Source organism: Toxorhynchites rutilus, chromosome 2 (genome assembly GCF_029784135.1).
Source record: "Toxorhynchites rutilus septentrionalis strain SRP chromosome 2, ASM2978413v1, whole genome shotgun sequence".
NCBI lineage: Eukaryota > Metazoa > Arthropoda > Insecta > Diptera > Culicidae > Toxorhynchites > Toxorhynchites rutilus.
In genome coordinates this window covers 289,178,150-289,200,440 of record NC_073745.1, presented here as the reverse complement: position 1 = coordinate 289,200,440, position 22,291 = coordinate 289,178,150, and the positions used below count along the sequence as shown (strand labels likewise).

Here is a 22,291-nt window from a genome sequence, read left to right as displayed (position 1 = left end):
ATGGAAAAAATTTTTCATCGAATTTAAAGAATCGATTAAAGTTACCTCATAAAAAATGTTCACCACCTCGAAAAAACACCCTATGTCGAATTTCAGCTTAATCGGACTTGACACTAAACCTACCGATGTTTCATGTATACCTATTCCTATCACAACGGGTCAAGTGACCTTATTAAAGGGTGTGTCACATCAAATTGCATCACGGATAAAACGCTGTAGAAATTTAATTTTTAGGAATTATAACTTCAGCTTTCGCTTATAATCAGATAAGAGTGTATAGATGACGTTGGCCATGCTTCACTGTCAATTTTTCGTAAATTTGGAAAAATGTCGTCGAACGAAAAAGAGCGTCGTCAATTAATCCTGTGCACTCATTTCGAGAATCCGGAGTTGTCACATCGGGACATCGGTAAGATGCTGGGAATCGTCCAATCCACGGTCAGCAGAGTACTAAAACGATACTTCGAGAACCTAACCATCGACCGGAAGGTGAAGAACGGCAAAAATGGATGCTCCGTCAGTGAAAAAGATCACAAGCGCGTAGTTAAGCAGTTCAGACGTGATCCGAGAAGTTCGGTCCGGGATGTCGCCAATAAGCTGAATTTGTCAAGTTCATTCCTCCAGCGAACCAAGCAGCGGGAGGGCCTGCGTACATACAAGGTTCAGAAGGCTCCTAACCGCGACGTAAGGCAAAACATGGTGGGGAAGACGCGAGCCCGGAAGCTGTACACCGAAATGCTGACGAAGCCGCATTGCCTGGTAATGGACGACGAAACCTACGTCAAAGCGGACTTTCGTCATCTGCCGGGTCTGTTGTTCTTCTCCGCAGAGGACAAATTCAGCGTTCCGGAGGAGATTCGCAAGCAGAAACTATCCAAGTTTGTCAAAAAGTACATGGTGTGGCAAGCGATCTGCTCTTGCGGAAAGCGGAGTGCCCCCTTCGTGATGACCGGCACGGTAAACGGGCAGGTTTACCTTAAGGCCGATTACACATTATCCGGTTTCTGCCGGACCGGTCTGAGACCCAAATGGCAAATTTCGACCGTACCAACCTCTACACGGCGCCGTGATGCAGCCGTCTACTGCGACTACAATGTCCGGTGACCGGACAAGCATTATTCGCGATGACTGTAGTATAGTATCGACGTCTGGTGGAGACATCAGTTTGGGAAAGCAAATCATCCTCTATAAGATTATTAGACCTTAAGACAGTTTTAAGTTGCTCAATTTTTTAATGAAAATTTTGACTTCATGTTATTTTATTACTTCAAACACGTAGTACTGACTCTTACTTAACTATTTTTGTATAATTTTCTTGATATTTTCACTAAAACTCATCATTATAATATAAAATCATTATTAAACACAATTCTTGCTCAGGGGTTTTTCCCTACTTGTAAAAGAACGTGTTATTTTATTACATAAACAACATATTTCATCAGAAAATAATAATTCTCATTCATAATTTTTATTTTGTATATGAGTTTACTGCACCTGAAAATCCATTATAACTATCATTTCCCAAAAGCAGAGCACGAAGCTCTATGCCATCAACACGAATTGACAGTTGTTTGTCATGTCTGTTAGTATTAGTACAATTCAGGCAATTTTTCTTCCCATGTAATAGTATGTGTGCACTATTGACGTTTGTTTGTTGATTTTGAAACCAGTTGATAATTTGCAGGTGATATGGATGCTGAAATTTTTATTTCACTTCTTCAGCAACTACCAGTGCTGTGGAACTAATTATGTGATGCAAATTTCTGCTCAAAGTGAAGCTATGGTCACAGGTGCACGATGTCATCATTGAGCATATTGTCACGGACTGTGTTATTAACGGTGAGTGGTGTCTTTCGACAAGCAGATCGAGTTATTTAATTAACCTCTATTTTCTTGTTCATAGGCAACATTCCTTATTTGAAATTATTACTGAACGAGTTCGAGGATGTCAAACAAATCTCCGACTGGTTCATCGGGGGCGGATTTTGAGCGACTTCATCGAGCTGAATGAGGAGGTCATTTTTTGTTATTTTGAACACACTAAAAATAATTCTCTCGTCTAATATTTTTTGGGTATTCCAGTTTGACCTGACCCGGGACGCGATCGACGACGAGACCGAGGCACTCAAGCCTGTCCGATATGTGCTCTGTGGTCAAATTGTTCCCATGCTCGACGCTAAAGCATCGGTTCTGTCAGAGTCAGAATGAAATTCCAGCTTATCTGATTCGGTTATTCTTTGCTCCGGATCCGCGTATTGATAGCTGTGATGCGAATTGGGCTCGAGAAGCTGCCCCTGCCCCAGGAGTACGTGCTCGAGGGATTGCGGCATATGTTGAGCGCGTTCTTGGACGATGATCAGCGGAAGCAGCAATGGAATAGTGTTTGAACGAATTATGATGTTATTGATGATGATGATGTTGATGTTATCGTAATTTTTTTTTACTGTAGTAGTGAAATAAAAAACACTAGAATGAATGGATGTGCATATATTCTCTTGTAGGCAAATTCCAAAATAATCACAGGAAGTGAACACATTATACATATAAATAAATAGTGCCCCTAGCTTGTTACGGAATTGGTTCATCAAATTGCACTTTTATCTAACCGTGTTTCTGAGGCTGTTGAAAAAATATGTGGCAACAGAGCGTGTGAAATAAATCATACTATTCGTGTATGTTTGGAAACAAAAGAATTATGCGTATGAATGAGTAAATCGCAACTGGACTAAAGTTTGTTTTTTTGTTTTTGTATACGTATTCTGAAGTGGGGCGGAAGTATTCATGATAGGTACGGTAAGAACGCCGTTATGATGCAGGATGTGCGTAATGTCTGTGAGGCCTGGTCTCACTTTGATCATGCTCATGGTGTGCTACACTCCAAAATTCGGCCTTATGTGCTCTCCAAGGAACATACATATGAGAACGCTCGTGGTTGCCGCAGCAGCTGTGGGTTTAAGATTTTCCGTCTGCAGTCAGCTGCATGTAACCGGAATTTTTGAAGCAATGTTTACCTGTCAAATCCACTGTATAAATAACTGCATGTATGTGTATGTGAGAGATGTATGGTTTTGTGCAGTGCGAGGTCTCTTTCACATTGTTATCCGGTTTTCCATCCAAACCAAGTGGCGCTTTTTGAAACCGGTCCGGCAGAAACCGGATAATGTGTAATCGCCCTAAGGAGTGCCTACAGAAGCACTTACTACCACTATTGAAGCAGCACGAGGGCCCGACCATCTTCTGGCCGGATCTCGCTTCGTGCCACTATTCAAAGGACGTGTTGGAGTGGTACGAAGCCAACGGGGTCACCTTCGTGCCAAAAGAAATGAACCCGCCCAACTCGCCGGAGCTTCGCCCAATAGAGAAATATTGGGCGATTATGAAGCAGGCCCTTCGGAAGAATCCAAAAGTTGTCAAATCGGAGGCGGACTTCAAGAGAAAATGGATTTCTGTTCAAAAAAAACTACAACCTGACGTTGTACAGAACCTTATGGACGGGGTAAAGAGGAAGGTGCGAGCATACGGGCTTGGGCTCTAAGTATGAATAAAAAGAAAATGCCAAAAGTTGTTTAATAGTTTTTATTTTACTGTCTAAAATTTTCAAAAGGATCGGTCTACTGGCCGATTTTCTACAGCGTTTTTTCCGTGATGCAATTTGATGTGACACACCCTTTATGAACAATTACTCGATTTATCAAGTTTTGTTGAGACACGTATCGTAGCACATTTCTTCTGTATATTTCGACATTTTGGGATAAAAAATATTAGCGAAATATTGAAATTACAATTTTTGACACGCAAAATAGCACTGTAGCTTGGAATGGTTACTGTTAGCTCGCTTGGATAGTCAGCATTACAATCAATTCTGATCATTCACTATTCATTCACAAATACAACAAAATATATAAAGCAACAGCAAAAAAAATTCGAGGGGTTGTATCCAAGACACGACCGCTTAGGGCGTAGGACTACGCAATCTTTTTTTTTGGTTTATCATTTCGAATATTATTTGCTAATACGTTGAAAATTCATAAATAACTCATTAGTAAAAAGTTCCGGGGACCCTGAAAAGGTTTAATGGCTTGCGTGGTTTTGTAGAATCATTTCGAGAAGCAACGATTCTTTCTTACCTTTGTGAGAACAATACACTAATTGGTCATATGTCGCAATGTGTTTCTTTATATCAATGCACGCATTGCACTGAGTATTTAACGAGAGACATCTTCCGTGAATCGCCATTCAACAAGCATCAAGCACGCGTCTAACAGATGCACACAGTTGCAGCGATAAAAATGAAACATCGCGAGAATGACCGTTTATGAAAATCGTTTCTCGACTCTCGGTCAAAATCGTCAACAAAGCTAGGAGCATGTTGCATCAGAACAGAGTCGATGCGCACGATAGCAAATACGAATGGTAACTAAAAGTATCGAAGGTGTGCTATTCACATGAACAGGAAATGAACAAGTTCTATGTTTCGTGCAACGAAAACGAGCAACACACACAAAGCCAAACACTGATGGCTAGAAGCGACCTATAAATATTTGCATTCTTCTCTTTTTTCGCTTTGCCATGGGTTGGTGTAGTTGCAATGCCTGATGTGCTTCAAGTGAAATATTCGCTAGCGTTCACAGCTCGAGGGGAAACATACAAACAACATAATACGAGCGATAATAAGCGACCTTTGTTGTTTCGGACACACAAAGATTCTGAGAATTCTCCTCAGAGGAGATGCATTACTTATACGCTAGCGACAGCTTACTTACTACACTGAGAGAAATAATTAGTAAATATAACGAATTTTTCGGTAAATACTACCAATCTATAGTCATTTTCGACCGTACTAATAAACACATATGTCAAGCAGAACCATGATTCGGAAGCCCAATATCGGCTACATTTTCTCGCCGAAAATGCACGTATCAGAATTATATCCTTATTATACCTCCGTATTGCCTTATGGGAACAATGAAAATGGTTAATACGCGCTTTTCTCACCAATTTTCAGATATGACAATATCCAAGCTTACTAATGTTATCGAGTAAAATATATTAAACTCTGGTAGGGATGCGGGTTTGTTGACAATATGTACAAAAAATTTGTACATTCTACTAATTTTGCATTACCAAATGTATTTAGTAGTTTTCGACCGAGGATTTTTCTAAGGGTATGCATGGGTGGAATTTACTTCGCAAATATTCTCTTTTCACTATGCCCCTCCGCAAAGCTGTCAAAGTTTGAGTTTCTTATTTGCACGATAATATACCCTATGCAAAATATTAGCTCATCCGGGCTTTATTTACTCTTGTCATAAACGTTAAAATTTGAGTTTTTTTGAAAAACCAAAATTAAAAAAAAAACCCTGATTTACGATGATTTTTTGGTTTTCTTCTTCTTGAATGGCGTTAATTTTCCCTGTGGAACTTTTTCCGTCTCAACGTATGCATTAATTAGCGTCATTTATTAATACTTAGTTAAGATTTATTAAGCCAAATAACACGCCTTAAATGTATTCCGAGGGGCAAGCTCTAGAATACGCGTGACCACAGTGCAAGTCGAAGGACATTTCTTTGACGAAAAATCCCCGGCCAGAACGGGAATCGAACCCGAACACCCGGCATGATAATGTGAGACGCTAACCGCTTGGCCACGGGAGCACTTTTCGGTTTTCAAAAAACTCAAATTTTAACGTTTATGACAACAGTAAATGAAGCCCGGATGAGCTAATATTTTGCATAGGGTATATTATCGTGCAAATCAACCTTTCGTAGCAAGTTCCGAATGAAAAATCGAGATAACTATTTTTATTGGCACCATACTTTTCGTTTCGAGCTCCGCAAAAAATCAAAACCAAAAGTCCCAGAATGCCGATTTTTGACAAGATCTCGACGTTTCATGCAATTTTAAGACATTTGGCATCGAAAAAAAAATTGAAAACCTCGATTTCCTTTACTCTCCCCCCTTGGGTGATTTCTCGATGTTCAAAAAAACTCAAACTTTGACCGCTTTGCGCCACTCTTCCTTAAGTCCGATTGAGCTGAAATTCGGCATAGGTTGTTTTTTCGAGGTGGTGAACATTTTGTATAGGGTAACTTTTTGAAATTTTAGGGTCGATTTTTTCCCATACATTCATTGGCACCCTAATGTACATCTTGTTTATTGGCCCAAAGTAATAACCTGTGCAAAATTTCAGCTCATTCGGACATGGTCTAGGATGCCTCAAAGCGATAATTGGCTTTAATTTGATTTGTCGATCATCTGAATCGGTCCAATAGTTAAAAAATTATGATTTTCTGAAGAAGTCCTTTTTTGAAAAAGGGGAAAAAATGATTTTAGGGACAATCCTGAAATGGATATGATAACAAAATGTGGGTCTACCCATTTTCGCAGAAATCTGAGAACCACTATATTGGATTGGCATGGAATGGCTGTATAGTAATATCACATCCAGTGTACAACGACCAGTTTTGTTTCGCTTATCGAACGAGGCGATTCGGCTACTATGCATTCGTGTGCCTTTCGAATGGTTCGTTTACCAATTAACCAGTGGAACAATTGTATCGCGAATGTTTCGGTCTCAGACACTGATGGTGATATTCAGAGATGCACATTTGAAAACTTAATTAATACGCTTCATCCTGCGAAATTCATTCAAAGGGAAATTCCTTTGTCCGGTTTAGTTTTGTAAATATTCAATTCAATCAGTTTAAATTATCATTAGACGAATTCTTGAATAATATATATCAACAAATAAAGCTTGTTCGCCCAGTCAACAGGTGATGCTGCCCCGGACCATCCCCAATGATGATATATTGAGACTAATTGAAATGTTTTACCTTTCATGCAGCAGCCCTCAATGTTGTGCGGTCAACCACCTTCTGTCGTCCTGCAACTGGAAGATGGGGAGAAACCCGAACCAGAACATGGGGATTGATTCAACCTCAAAGCTCATTCTGTTCGCCAGCCATCCACAGCACAGCATTTTCCAACATTCCCATCATCAGGAATTGGTCTGAATCATGCGTACGACACGGCCATGATGATATGTCAATAACCATCCCAGTTCGATCGGATGCGCCCACACAAATTAGTCACTGAAATTTAATTCTATTGGCTTCGACAGGGGAATTCCGAGTTCAACTGTCCTTTATGTTCTAAAAGAGGCATGTGTAGGAATGTGTGCTCCAGAACAATTGAATGTACCGGAAGACAAGCTGTGCTTGGTTCTTAGGACATTCCTATGACATCTGATTGGGAGTTTCTCTGACAAAACAGGATGGGATTTAATATTTCTCAACACACAATTCGACTCAATTAATGTATGAACCAGCATAAATAATCCACATTAATGAAACTGTTTGCTGTACTTGTAGAATCCATTCCTAAATTAGGCAACCACCTCAATTGAGTAAAAACTATGGATGAGCGCTGAGAAGTTTTAATGTTGGTAGAATTCTAACGCTTTGGCTAATACTGACACAGGTATTTGGTTTAATTCCTGGTCGGTCTAGAGACATGTCATGGAATAAATGTCTTCAGATGATGGCTTAAGTTGTTATTTTGATTAGAAATGTAGGTGTGTAATGTAAACAGTCCGTTTCCTTTTCAATATGATTTCCAAGGCTGGCAAATAATCATTGAACCACATATTAACCGATGTCATGTCTAGGTCAAAGCGAGCTCCATATGTATATTCGAATAACATACTCCAAACTAAATGCTAAATTTACTCCCCAAAATGAGCAGAGCTTATTATGTCAAACCAAAGCACAGGCCGATCACTCATTGTCGTGGTTAATGTTTGTTAGCCCCAAAGTATATCAACCAGACGCTAGAAACCGAGAGCACGAAAAAAAAAGTGAATCACAATCCAGAGCCTACATGTTCGCCACATTGCAGCTCAGTCGTCTGCATAATTTGTTCAAATTAATTTCATAATTTTCACCACCCCTACATACCACCCCACCGGGTGATGTGTTGTGTGCGGGTGAAGCGGAGTGTAGTACCTACAGATGCCACTGATGCACTGACCGATAGCAGAAAACGTATGTTCCCTCTCGACCACAAATCCTTCCCGTTGTGGCCCCGAGAACTGTTTTCTAATTTTGTGGTTTTTCCGAGCGAAGAAACTCAGTGCAGGCTGATATGTGCTGATTCTTTTTTTTTTCGCCCCCTGTTGCTGCCCCGACAATCCCGCATTTGTCCCCGGCCCTCGTCGATGTCTGTCCTGCGGAGGGCAAACCGCATCCGAAGTTATTCACATCCGAAGGCCTGAATAGCCTGTGTGCTTGTATTTTGCTGCCTCGCTTCGATGCAGCTCACTGAGCACCAAGAATTGCGGGATCGTTTGTAGCGTGTTATGCGAGTTTCTGAACAGCACGTGCTGGTGTTCCGGAATATCACTTCTCCGGCGCTCGGTGAGCTCTCTAGGATGTCGGCTGATGGCGGACCCGGGAACAGTTTCCGCCTTTGGACAGCTCCATCGCTCATATCTTTCTCTCTGTCTGTGTGTGTGTGTCTGACTCTCGCTTGCTCGCATGAATATCTCTATGACAGCATCCGCTAACGGTTTTCATCACCGAGTGTGTGTTTGTGTGTATGCATGTGTATGCTGGTGAAATCAATAGGAACAAGCGGATTTTTCCTGGCAGTGAAGAAAAGATAAACCAGGGCTAGCTGTTGCTTGTGACGTGCAGACAAGTGTACATCGTGAAGGTAGTTTCAGTGATGTAGTTTCGTGTATAAACCATTCGTGTCAGTTTATAATTCTTCGGTAATAACACATATGTTTTATTACAAGAGGGATTCAATTATGGAAGCATCAAATTAAAACCTTCCCAAAATCATCATCCCACTAAAAAGGTCAAAGGTATGCGTTAATTAAAAGATGAAACGAAAAACTTCGATCCCTGGTGGGGAAGCCTCGGCCACCTCAATGGCGGCTCAGGTGTATTATTATCAGGTTCAACGAACTCAAACCCGGATCACACTGGCATCCATTCGAGATATTATGCCACACTCGGTCGAACGAGAACTGTGAGTGGAGATGAAATGGAAACTGGCCGGAAAAGGATGGCAAAGTTTGTGTTCTATTCGCTGCTGCTCCTGCCGCTGCTGCGTTCGCATTTTTTCGTGTGGAATAATTTCGCTAGGTTATGCAAAGCAGTCTGTAACCTGGGTGGGTGAGAGTGACCGTTAGTTCGGAAAGTTTATTGTACCGTGAATTCTACCGTGGAGAGCCAGTGGAACATTCCAATTGAGTTACATTTAATGATACGTGCGATAGCCGTCCGACACGGGGAACTGTTAGTAAGTGATGATTCTGATGTGGTCATTGGCTTAAATCAATCTTGACTGTGTTCGACAGGTTCATTTGGGTATTAACGAATCCGATACGAATTACTAGATGCTAGTGATTCTTCTATATTTCACTATATTTCAAATGGATTTTGTGTTGATTTGTCAACTCCACTTATTGATTTGACGCATTGGTGTCCGTTTTTCCCGTTTTTTCGTATTTTTCAGTTTTCCGCTCGTCGTTCTCAATAGCCTTCCGAAGGAAGACGTAACCAGAGATTTTTCGCCTCAGAAAATCCCAACAACGCTAGCTGGGATTGAACCCACGCAACCACCGGCGTCGTTAAAACTGCAGTACTGAAGTCAAAAAATGAATTTTAAAAGTTTTGCGCGTCGCAAACAAAAATTTATTTACATTTGTCACCATCTCCTTTTTTATTTTTTCGACGATTATATTGGGCCTGATCATTTACACTTGACTTAATCTTTTTGTGTCTATCATCATTGTCACGGACAGTTGCGTGTAGAAATAAACTCCGTGAAGAGAGAGTGTTATGTCCCATATATATGTTTTCCTTAAAGCTATAGATCTTCGTGTGTGATTGTCCCTACATCCTTATACCCTCCTTTCCTTCCTTTGCGGGTAATTCGTCCCCTTGCTATAAATAGTAGAATAAGTTGAAATGTAAATAAACTATAGATATACGAATAGATTTAAGAATTGAGTGCTCATCAACATTGTTACAATTTCCTTATATCCCATCCTTCTCCTAAAAATATGTCACCCTTCTAAACTCGAGTACACCGCGAGTAATCGGTTTTCCACCTTACTAACCATAGATGTAAGAAAATTGTTTCTATATATATATATATATAGCTTTAAAAATATATTTAAGAATTCGGCTCCTTTAAACGTAAGTAACTGAGCCTGTAAAAATAAACGAATTAAAAAAAAAAAAAAAAAGAGAGAGTGTTCATTCCCGTTTATAAGAGACATGTCGGTTGCAGAATTTCGGGCATTTAAACGTTATGTCGGTTGCATAATATCGGACGTTTGAACGTTATGTAGGTAAAATTAATACAGTTAATGAGATAATATGTCATTTAATTAAGCGTATGTTTTAGAATGACAAGCTTGCGATTATATTAGGCTGTCAAAAAAGTCCTGCGGTATTTTTTTTTAAATTTTCATTTGTTCATAAAATAAGTTACAATCATCTGTTTTAAGTCAAATATCCGCCGTTTTGTTCGATGACTTGTTCCCAACGAGATGCCAACTTCATAATACCCCTGTTATAGAAGCTCGCTTCCTTATTGGCAAAAAACTCGGATAGCCAATTTTCACAGGCCTCTTTTGTGACTAACTTCTGACTACCTAGCTCGTTCGCCATGGACAAAAACAGGTGGTAGTCACTTAATGTAAGGTCCGGACTATACGGCGGATGCAAAAGAACCTCCCATCCGAGCTCCCGGAGCTTCTGGCGCGTCACCAAAGAAGTGTGTGGCCTGGCGTTGTCCTTATGGAAGACAATGCGGCCTCTGTTTATCAAAGATGGCCTCTTCTTCATGAGTGCTACCTTCAAGCGGTCCAGTTGTTGGCAGTACAGGTCCGAATTGAGCGTTTGGCTATAGGGAAGCAGCTCATAATAGATTACTCCTTGACAATCCCACCAAACACACAGCAGAACCTTCCTGGCCGTTAATGAGGGCTTGGCCACCGTCTGAGCCGCTTCAGCGGGCTTCGACCACGACCGTTTGCGCTTCACGTTGTCGTAAGTGACCCACTTCTCATCGCCAGAAACGGGTCGATTTTGTTGCGATTCAGCAGCGATTCACATGCGTCGATACGGTCAAAGATGTTTTTTTGCGTCAAAGTGTGTGGCACCCATACATCGAGCTTCTTTGTGAATCCAAGCTTCTTCAAATGATTAATAACGGTTTGATGACTTATCCCCAGCTCTTGGCCGATGCTACGGCTGCTACTATGCCGGTCTTTCTCGGCTAATTCAGCGATTTTGTCGCAATTTTCGACGACAGGCCTTCCGGAGCGTGGCGCATCTTCGACGACCTCTACACCAGAACGAAAACGTTGAAACCATCGTTGTGCGGTGGAAATGGAAACTGTATCGGGTTCATAAACTGCACAAATTTTATTGGCAGCTTGAGATGCATTTTTGCCTTTGTCATAGTAGTACTGTAAAATATTTCGGATTTTCTCTTTTTTTCTCCATATTTGCGACACTATAATTCACGAACGACTTAACCAAACAAACACTGTCAAGGACTATATTATAGCGCGCAAAAATACCTTTCCAACAAGCTATAGTATAACTCGATACAATGAATACAACTAGAACTCCGCGCTTACAACGACACCTCGCGGAAATATCGCAGGACTTTTTTAACAGCCTTATACCTTGATGATTCGGTATTTCAATGCCATCTGTTCGTGCTCATCTCATGATTCATTTATTCGGTGCGTCAGTTTGCTGAATCAAACGCTGGTTCAAAGATGAGGATGAATACTTGGTTGCTCGTGAATAATGTAGTTGTTGAACATATGAGAATGTAATTTTATTTTCCCTTCTATAAGTTACTCTAGACGTAAAACATGACTATTATGTATATCTCGCATTTTCTTTTTCTTAGCTCTGCCTTACTCGTTTGAATAATGAGAAGCATTTAATACAGGTCAAGGTTAGAATCATTTTATAAGAACCATTTCTACAATTTTGTTGAATAAACCCGACTTTATCCACCTCACGATCAGTATAATCTGAGCTACTCCTATATGGGATTCTGAATTTCTGTAATTTGATATACGGGACATGAAGTTTGATTTAATTATTTAAACTGAAACTAGTCAGCAGCGTCGGTCAGAAGCATAATCTTCATATAATATATCTGATGGACTTCAAGGAATTTGTCAAAGGCAGAAAGTGATTTAGATTTTCTTTAGATGGATATTAAATTTATGGAAAAATAACTAGAGAAGAATTTAGATACAGTATCTTGTGAATGCTTTGCAATGATAGACTCATTTTTTCCTTGTTTAAAACTTACTATCACTTTTTTTATATTCTCTCATCCAAAGAATGTCTTCAAAACAATATCGTTGAAAATATCCATTAAAAAAAACAATAGCAAAAGCCTTATACGTTATAACTGGTCTGGCCTGATTCTGGTCTTGTCCACCAATTGCGAATGTTTGAATTACAAAAACAATTCTGCAATGTTGGAAAAACTTGACAGTTATTTTTTTATACTCAAAATATCAACAAATCAATATTATACATAGTCATAATAATGAATCGATTGATCGAGTAATGATCATTCTTTCTAATAAGAGATTATTGAGTGGTCTCCACTGCCATTTTATGATGTTGCAACTCTCTGTTAGGCTAATCCTAAGAATGGAAACAAAAAATTTCTATTCATTCAAGACAACCGGAAGTAGACCTCTCGCTATGCTTCAATGTGCATACGGGAGCTACATTTTTAGTCCTTAATTACATGCCATAACGCATTTACCGAATACAAATAAACAAATTTATGTCCTTTGGATACGTCAGAATTTCGTTCCAAAAATGCCACCAGACGGATAAATTGCTGTTTGTTTATCTTTTCTTTCCTAAAAAGCAAGACAAGATTCAAAATGTTTGTAAAAAAGCTAAATAAATACGAAATCAAACATACTCCATTCCGCGTGACTAGCTTTCACCACCTAAAACACAAGTGACAAATATACTCGATTTTCACCGTGACATGACAGTATCGTGGTATTCATAATAACACCGAGTTCATCAAAGTTATCACGACGGATGAACTTTTTTTTTTTCGAATGAATTCGGCTCTGTTACAGCTGAATTGCTAAATGAGCCTAATAAAAATTATAGTGACATAGGAATTCAGAAAAACTACCTTATGTTCTAATTTGGTACAATATTTTTCATAGCGTCGGTGATAACGTTTGGGACACTGTTTAAGAATACACGATTAAAAAAAATATAACATATATAAGATAATAAAAATAGAAATGAACAGAAATATTCATTAATTTTTTTTTATTTTCGTACCGCGCAGTAAACGGAAATTTCGGAAAAAAACACATATCAAAAACACATACGAGCACATTCAAATATAAATTAGATCAGTACCTGGTCTCAAAATTCTAAACAAATAAATTCAAAATTTTTCAAATATATATAAAAAAATCGTGCTACACAAAACTTTTCAAACTCTGAAACAAATCACACGTATCTAGAAAAGGCGTAGGTACATATTTAAATACGAATTGGAGCAGTGGTGGATTTTTTTTTTGTTTTTCAATTTTTCATTAAAAAAAATATTTCTCAATACACCATAGTAAGATGCACTTTCAGTATTGTTTCAATCTTTTACCTCGAAGCTATTGAGAATGACATACAAAAAATCCGTTTTTCACAATGGGTCCAATGGTGAACCACATAGAGGTTCAGTAAAAAAGTCAAAATTTCTTATTGTGTACCCTACACAAATATTTCCCATCGAGCTGGTGATTTGGTCTGGTACCGAATTTTAGAAAGGGTACATACACGCACAACTCTCAGCGTCTTAATAAACCTTTTTTCTGTCTCAAATTTTTTAAATTACATTTTCAAACATAATAAATCATAACAAATCGACAAAAACCCATGTTTTAAGGCCTTCCAGGACGGGGTCAACCCTTCGGTTGTAGCTATGTGGGGACGATACTAGAATTCCAGTGAATTCAGGCTACAGTTGAACTACTTATTTCTGTTGGTTTAGTCACATAATCAACGGATTAGAAAAATTGTTACTGTCCAGAAATTGCTTTACGAAATCCAAATCTTCTACGACTAACAACGAAAACCACGACCTCAGTGAAGGGTCGTGTTGAAAATATTTGTTATCAAAATTGAAATTCAATATTCGAAATTGACTTGAAAATTAGAGATGAGTGTTAGTACACAATTTTTTCAGAAAAACAGAAAAAAACGATTTTTCTAATTTATTTACTATATTTTTGTCCACTACATCTACACACACCAAGAAGACAGTATATTCGTAAAATATTCCGAAATCAGAAGGTTTGAGCTTAAAGTGATGTACATCCCATTATCTAAATATAATGTTTCGAAAGCTTGTTTTCGACTCTCGAAAGTATTGAAAAAAGATCTACATGTGGTGAACGAATTCGAGTTTTAGTTTTAGACCAACCAAAAACAATGTTCTGGTAAAGATAACATCGAGGAGGCTACGAAGGATAATATAGACCATGATATGTTTCTGTAGTTATAGGATAATCAAACTCTAGTTTATATTCATGTACCTCTAAGCTAGTCAGACTCAAGTTAAATAATGAAATGATAGGTCATGGCTCACTATCCTCTCCAGCTGAATTGAATAAATACTTTCTGCCACTAATGCCAGAGCCAAACATTTTTTTATTCCATTCTCCACTTATCTATTCTTCCGCAAGAACCACAAATGGGTGAATAAGTACCTCTTGTATTGTATTGTAAGTAAGACGATTGGAGGATTTTAGAAATAATATCTCTTATTCCTAAGAATAACACAGACTTGGTACTTGGTAGATCTTTTCCCACTGCAAATAAGATCTCATCATTTGCTATTTGATAGTGGTTTTTATGCACCCATAACATTGTCATAGAAATGTTTTCATAATGTGTCATTAAGTTTGGTGCTAAATGAATCCATTCACGCGTGTTTTTTTTTAATATTTTAATAGTGGTTATAACAACAAACATAAATTCATCATGAAACCTGTATTTTTTATTTTTTATTGGGGTGCCCATTTCCATTTTAGGGTTATCCGGAAAATCAATTTTAATCTTTTTCCCAAAAATGATTCTTTTCAAAAATGCATTACTTTTGAACTACTGCACTGATTCAGGTGATCGACATATCAAATTGAAGCCAATGAGCTATCCTATAGAGCTATATTTTTTGGAAAAACATTACGCTTGGACAATAATTGAATCTTGTCTCCGTAGTTGTTCATTTTATTTGTTTTTTTTATAGTTTACATGGTTAAAGATAGAGGGTGCAATATTTTTTTCTGGAAAGTTGAGGAAAATTGAGAGAGGAGTTTTCTTTCATTTTTGAGTTAAGAATTTCAAAAGCTAATATGTTTTGGTTGAGTATGTAGCCTCGTGAAAAATATAACAGAAGAACTAATTTTATTCCGAACCTGCCATGTGCGGTATAAATCAAATTCTTTCGCAAGTTTGATATTTCTCCAAACAAGACTAGCTAGTGTCTTATTACTGAATCGTTTCATTTTTGGAAAATAGGAGAAAAAAATTATTTTTCGGTCCACCGTAAAATGGAAATGGGCACCGTAATAAAAAAATGAAGAAATACGAGTTCAATATTTTGCGACAAGGAACGAAACTGCCAAGTTCCACGAAAATTCAAACCACTATATCGGTTTGGCATGGAATGGCTGTATAGATCAATTTATTCAATTATAATATGTACCAAAACCAAACGTATAAACTTTTTTACGTTTTAATTGTGTTTAAATAAAACCTACCGTCAATTCATGTATCATTTGAAGTTTGATTGGAAATGATGATAAACATCCAATGACCGTTATGGTCCGTTCAGTTTTATTATCTCAATATCATTGTATCATATCGAGAATAATTTTAGAAATTTTCCAGAAATTGTTCACATGATTGCTGTTTAAAGAATGCTTCTGTGTTTTTTTATGATATCGGTTAATATCGACTCCTCTGTTTTTTTATCTGGTATGTTGTAGATGTCATCCAACGTGCGGATCGTGAAACAACGAGTTTACGTGGACAATTATGTAATAGATTTGAAAAGTAATCGAAAATTACCCCAAAAAAGAGTTTTCCGAGTGGGTGCGTGACGGTAATTTAAAAAGTGAGAGGAAATAATTGATATTAAAATTTTATATATGCTTCAATTCATTTTCCAAAACACGTAATGGACGACCTTTATACAGGGTGAACATTAAAGTACGTTCGTGTTATAGTGTAACTGTAGTAACAGCTGCTAATAAAATAATGCGTTAGTAGGAGACGAGTTCTTGGAGGCGATCTGGCGTAGTGGTAACATCCATACCTCTCACGGAGAGATCACGAGTTCAATTCTCACTCCCGACATTCTTCCAAAAATGGAAGTGAAAGTGACGAATCAGCCGAAATGTGTTGAAAGTCACTATAATAAAGAAACAAAAAAGACGAGTTCTTCTAAGTAGACTTGATGAAATATTAACTCCACGGGAGGAATTCGGAAGGCTTTTTCGGATTTCGTTCTCAGAACATCACGAATCGCACAAATCCAGCAGTTTGATGAAGAATGATAGTGAAGTCTGGAACCGTCTGATATGATATGAATGCAAGAAACTCCCGTTTCCCAAAAACCAGCCACACTCGAGCTGAGTGATAATAGAGGTCTTTTATCCGGAATCGAATTTCCGTCGTCCTTGTCGTCGTTGTATCATAAATCCCCTCCTGGCGACAAACGATAAACCGAATGATGGGGAAACTTCCAATCAATATCTATGATTAAACATAAATAAAACTCACATTGCAGAACGAGTCGCCTGGTGGTTTTTTGCCCATACCTATTTTCCTCGAACCACATTTCGTGTTCATCTACTGAAATCAAACCAATGAAAGCTCTCTCTTTTTTTTGCGCAAGAAAAAAAAACCTTCGCTCTAGCCATGTATACAAGTTGTATTTATGAAATCGTGATTTATACCACATCATGTAACACAGAACCTCTCACGAGGCCACTTCCTTCCGTTGTTCAGAAGCTCTCATTCATTCCCCTTTCCTTTAATTTTTTTTTCTCTCGTCCCCTTTTGTTGCAGGTGATGGACGACCGCTGGGAGAGCGAAGTGATCGAGTACGGCGCCATCAATATCACCGGCTTCCGGATTGTGGACACTAGCAAAAAGTACGTGAAAGAGTTCCTCGACGGCTGGAAGCGGCTCGATCCGGCGACATCGCAGGGCGCCGGCAAGGAACTCATCTCCGCCCAGGCAGCACTGATGTACGACGCGGTCTTTGTGCTGGTGGAAGCATTCTCGAAAATCGTTCGCAAAAAACCGGACCAATTCCGGGCGTACACGGTGCGCAACCGAGGACAGCCATTCAACCTGCCCACGAACGGAACCCGCACGCTGGACTGCAACATGTCCAAGGGTTGGGTTACACCGTGGGAACATGGCGACAAAATTTCACGCTACTTGCGAAAGGTAAGCTGTATGTTCGCAGTGCGAAGTGGCATCGTTGCGGCGGATGTTCAAAAGCAAACGACGCTCCTAAAATCATTTCATTTCCGATAAACGCTCGTCGGTTTACTATAAGTGATTCGAATCACCTTAGTTCAGATTTCAGAACGTCCGCAAAAAAGTGCTTTTGAACATTTCCAGTAAATGGCTGCTCATCTCGGAGCATTATCAGATTTATGACTTCAGCTGCATGGACGCGGCCATAAAAAGAGAGTGCTCGGCGTCCACTGCGATTTGATGTTATTTATACCACAGGTGTTGCAAGCGTAGCTTTTATCTCTCACTACTATTTACGGTGTTTTTTTTATTACTGTGTTCCCTGTTGTGCACAGGTGGAAATTTCTGGCCTTACGGGAGACATAAGATTTAATGAAGATGGCAAACGGCAGAACTACACCCTCCACGTGGTCGAGATGACGGTGAACAGCGCAATGGTAAAGGTGGCCGAGTGGTCCGACGAGAACGGGCTCACGCCGGTGGTAGCCAAATACACCCGGCTGAAAACGGACATGAACTACGAGAAGAACAAGACCTACGTCGTAACGACCATCATCGAGGAGCCGTACATAATGCTGCGCCAGCCGGAACCCGGCGAAACGCTGGAGGGCAACGATCGCTTCGAGGGCTACTGCAAGGATCTGGCTGATTTAGTGGCGAGAAAACTTGGCATCAACTGTACGTATTTCCTGCAACAGAGGCGAAACACGGGGTGATATATGTGGCTCTCGTGTTTGTTGTTATTTACACTTTTCGGCAGAGCTCTCTGGAATGTGTGATGGCTGCTGCTGTTCACCGCTGATGGTGGGGAGTTTCCTTTTTTGTCATTTGCCCCTTTTTGCTTTACGGCGGCAATGTACAATCAGTCTTTATGGTTGAAGCGATAGAAGGAAATTGCACATGTATGGAATTCCAGCGGATTTCATGGCTGGAAAAATTTAATTTTCAGGTTTGGAAGGAAGAATAAAAAAACTCTTTTGATGACGGTTGCTTTACAGCTGAATTCCAGAGCTGCTCTCGCATTTCCTAGCCGATGACTAAGATGCTGTAGGGAAAGGGGTATGAGACATTAAACGCCACTAGCTGGCTGCGTAAATATATAGAGCAGTGGAATTCCGCTTCGGTCTGGTTTTCGTCACCACGAAGCGTATGTGAGTCGTAAGGAAGAGTTATACACTTATTTCGTACGCGTCAGCTTTTATGATGTTGATGACTTGACGCCTATGTTGAAAATATTCAATTATGTGTATGCAGCTGTGAAAATTAAAGCATGTACCAATTCGGTTCATAGATTCTTCTTCTTCTTGGATGGCACTAACGTTCCCAGTGGAACTTTGGCCTTCTCAACATACGTATTACTTGCGTCATTTTTATTAGTACTTAGTTGAGATTTCTATGCCAAATAACTCGCCTTGAATGCATTCTGAGTGGAAAGCTCTAGAATATGCACTGTGGTCACAGTGCAAGTCGAACGAAAAACTCCCCCGACCAGAACGAGGATCGAACCCGAACCACCGGCATGTGAAGTTTGACGCTAACCACTCAGTCATGGGAGCACCGGTTCATAGATGCTTCTAGGAATTTTCTCGTTACTCCTTTTATCAGATCTTGATGCCCGAGGTTTTAGATTATACGAACTTAACCGGTACGGTCGAAATAAAATTTTATTTTAGATTTTCTAATACAGCCATTCCACGCCAAACCGATTAAGTGGTTCTCAGATTTTCGTCAAAAGTGGTAATTTTTTTCTTTATCTCAAAAATAAGACCCGATTTTCACCCATTTTCATTTTAGGGCGGTCCGAAAATTTATTTTTTCCACTTTTTCTCAAAAATGACCTTTTTCAAAAAGTCATAACTCACAATTTCATAACCACTGTACCGATTATCATCGACATATCAAATTGAAGCCAATTATCATTTTATTAAAAAATATTGAACTTGCAAAAACAATGGATTATATTTTCGCAAATATTGATTGTATTTGTATTTTGTTGTTTTCATGGCATTGGACTGGAGGGCGCTATATACACTCGACAAACAAAAATTTAGAGGAACAGAGTGCGATGTCGGAAATTTTAGATGATTTTTGACATGCTGTAACTTCGTGAAAAATCAACACATATCGATAAGTATTTTGAAGCTACAACTCTCAGGTATTAGAATATTTTACGTACACATTTTTATCTTGGTGTGTGTAGGTGTAGTGAGCAACAATATCGGGAGGAAATGAAAAATAGGTTTTTCTCTGGTTTTTCAAATCTTTTCTGGACTAACACAATTTTTAAGAATTTTGTATAGCACTATGAAAATCCTGTTTTTGACACTTTTTTGAAATCGATGTAAACAGATTAATTTTTTTTTCGTAAACGCAACAAATTATCCTAGGGCAGAGTTTAATGCAGTTTTCAAAAAACTGCCTTTCGTTTTGTGGTGCGATGGTTGTCATTAAAGGCGAAGGAATAATTTTTCAATCAAACAGAAAAATCTCTGTATGGGAAGGTCCTACAGGAATGTTCTAGGAAGCAACTGAAAATGATTGATAAGGTTAATTGTATTTGTTGTTGAGTTGGTTGGCAAAAAAAATTTGTAAGTCCAGAAAATCATTGAAAAAAAACAAAGAAAAATCGATTTTTCATTTCTACCCGATATTGTTGCCCATTACACTTACACACACCAAGATAAAAATATGTACGTAAAATATTTAAATACCTTAAAAGGTGTAGCTTTCCACCGCGACTAATCGGTTTCATAACTAACCATAGGTTTAAGAATATTGTTTATATATATATATATACATATATATATATATATATATATATATATATACATATATATATATATATATATATATATATATATATATATACTAGCTAACTCGGCAAACTTCGTCCCGCCCATGTACTTGATTAATTCTCGAGTAATGCAGAAATTTGTGTTTTATTTGTATGGCAGCCACCCCTAAGAGAGGGGGGAGGGGTAGCTAACCACCATAGAAACATTCATTGCACCCTAAAGTTTCCATATGCCTAATTTGGTTTAATTTGCTTGATTAATTCTCGGGTAATGAAAAAATTTGTGTTTCATTTGTACGGCAGCCCCCTCTAAGAGAGGGGGAAGGAGTATCTTAACACCATAGAAACATTTATTGCATCCTAAAACCTCCACATGCCAAATTTGGTTTCATTTGCTTGATTAATTCTCGAGTAATGCAGAAATTTGTGTTTCATTTGTATGGCAGCCCCCCCTTTGAGTGGGAGAAGGACTGTCTAATCATCATAGAAACATTTATTGCACCCTAAAACTTTCACATGCCAACTTTGGTTTCGTTTGCTTGGTTAATTTCCGAGTAATGCAGAAATTTGTGTTTCATTTGTATGGCAGCCCCCCCTTAGAGATGGGGGAGGGGTCTCAAAATATCACGAATACCTTCCCCGGCCCCAAAAACCCCTACATACCAATTTTCATGTCGATCGGTTCAGTAGTTTCCGAGTCTATAAGAATCAGACAGACAGACAGACATCACTCCATTTTTATATATATATATATATATATATATATATATATATATATATATATATATATATATATATATATATATATATATATATATATATATATATATATATATAGTGGGCTAGTGGGGCTAGTTGGTCACACAAATTGATCGTTTGAGAGCAACGCATATAAAATTTTCAGGTATCCTGTGTTTCATTACGCAAGCTACGAACAAATATAGAAGGCAAATGTTTCACTGCTAAACCCAGTGCATTTGAAACGAGACAACCACCACAAAAACCACTTGCAACATAATTGTCATATTTATATTTTTTGTTGTACAATTTTCATTAAATATGATAAACGCTATCATTGCATATCAGGACTCACAAAAATGCATTGAGTAATGTAGCATACCTGGAGGCTATACCCATATACTTTGGGGCGAACGGTACAAATGTCATTAAAACAAAACAAGCAAGAATGCAAGCGGTTGTGCGTCGCAGGGGTGCCAGGTGATTTTTTTCAAACGTCCTGACATGGTACGAGAAAATGTCTTCATCATAATATCGGAGGAAAGTTCTTCACACAAAAACGGAACTGTGATAACTCTATTTGTTTATTTAGCTTTGAAATTTTGGTTGTAACTCAAACCATATCCATGAAACTAATTGTAGAAAAGGCATGTAACCGGAAGACCTTCGATTTGTGAAGTGGTCGTTTGAAAGATCTAGGTTAATCTATTGTATAGTAGGGCCAAAATAATAGAAATTTGTTGTCAAAATCATTCGAATTATCGAGCGCAAATGATCTAATGTCTTCTAGAGAGAATATGTGTTCGGACCGCTTCGATCGCTGAGACTAAAGCCCTGCTTTTTTGACGATATTTTCGGCCAATAGTTAGAATTTCACGGTAATAATATCTTTTAAAAATCCACGTACGCTATCATACTGAAATTTTTTCACATATTTCATAATGTCTTCAAAATGTCTTCACAAAATAAAATGTCTTCAAAATGAAGACATGTCTTCAAACCTGGCATCTCTGGTTCGCCACAAAGTGGAAGAGAGACGAAATCGCTAGAAAAGATTGTCTGACTAATTTTCAACGATGATAATTAAGGTGAGTAAAAGGTGAGCTTCATTGTGGTACATAACATTCTAACGAAAAACTTCGTACTACAAAGTTAAATATAACCAAATTTATT

General features: G+C 38.5%; 1 protein-coding gene across 3 annotated transcripts in view; it reads left to right on the top strand.

Annotated features, from left to right (window-relative positions):
* LOC129771202 (glutamate receptor 1-like) overlaps positions 1–22,291 on the top strand; it is a 479,865-nt gene that overhangs the window by 439,955 nt on the left and 17,619 nt on the right. For all 3 annotated transcript variants that reach the window (XM_055774616.1, XM_055774615.1, XM_055774614.1), the window contains exons 5-6: positions 17,167–17,553; positions 17,922–18,264. In XM_055774616.1, coding sequence (XP_055630591.1) covers positions 17,167–17,553; positions 17,922–18,264 — 730 coding nt within the window. The remainder of the gene's footprint in view (positions 1–17,166; positions 17,554–17,921; positions 18,265–22,291) is intronic.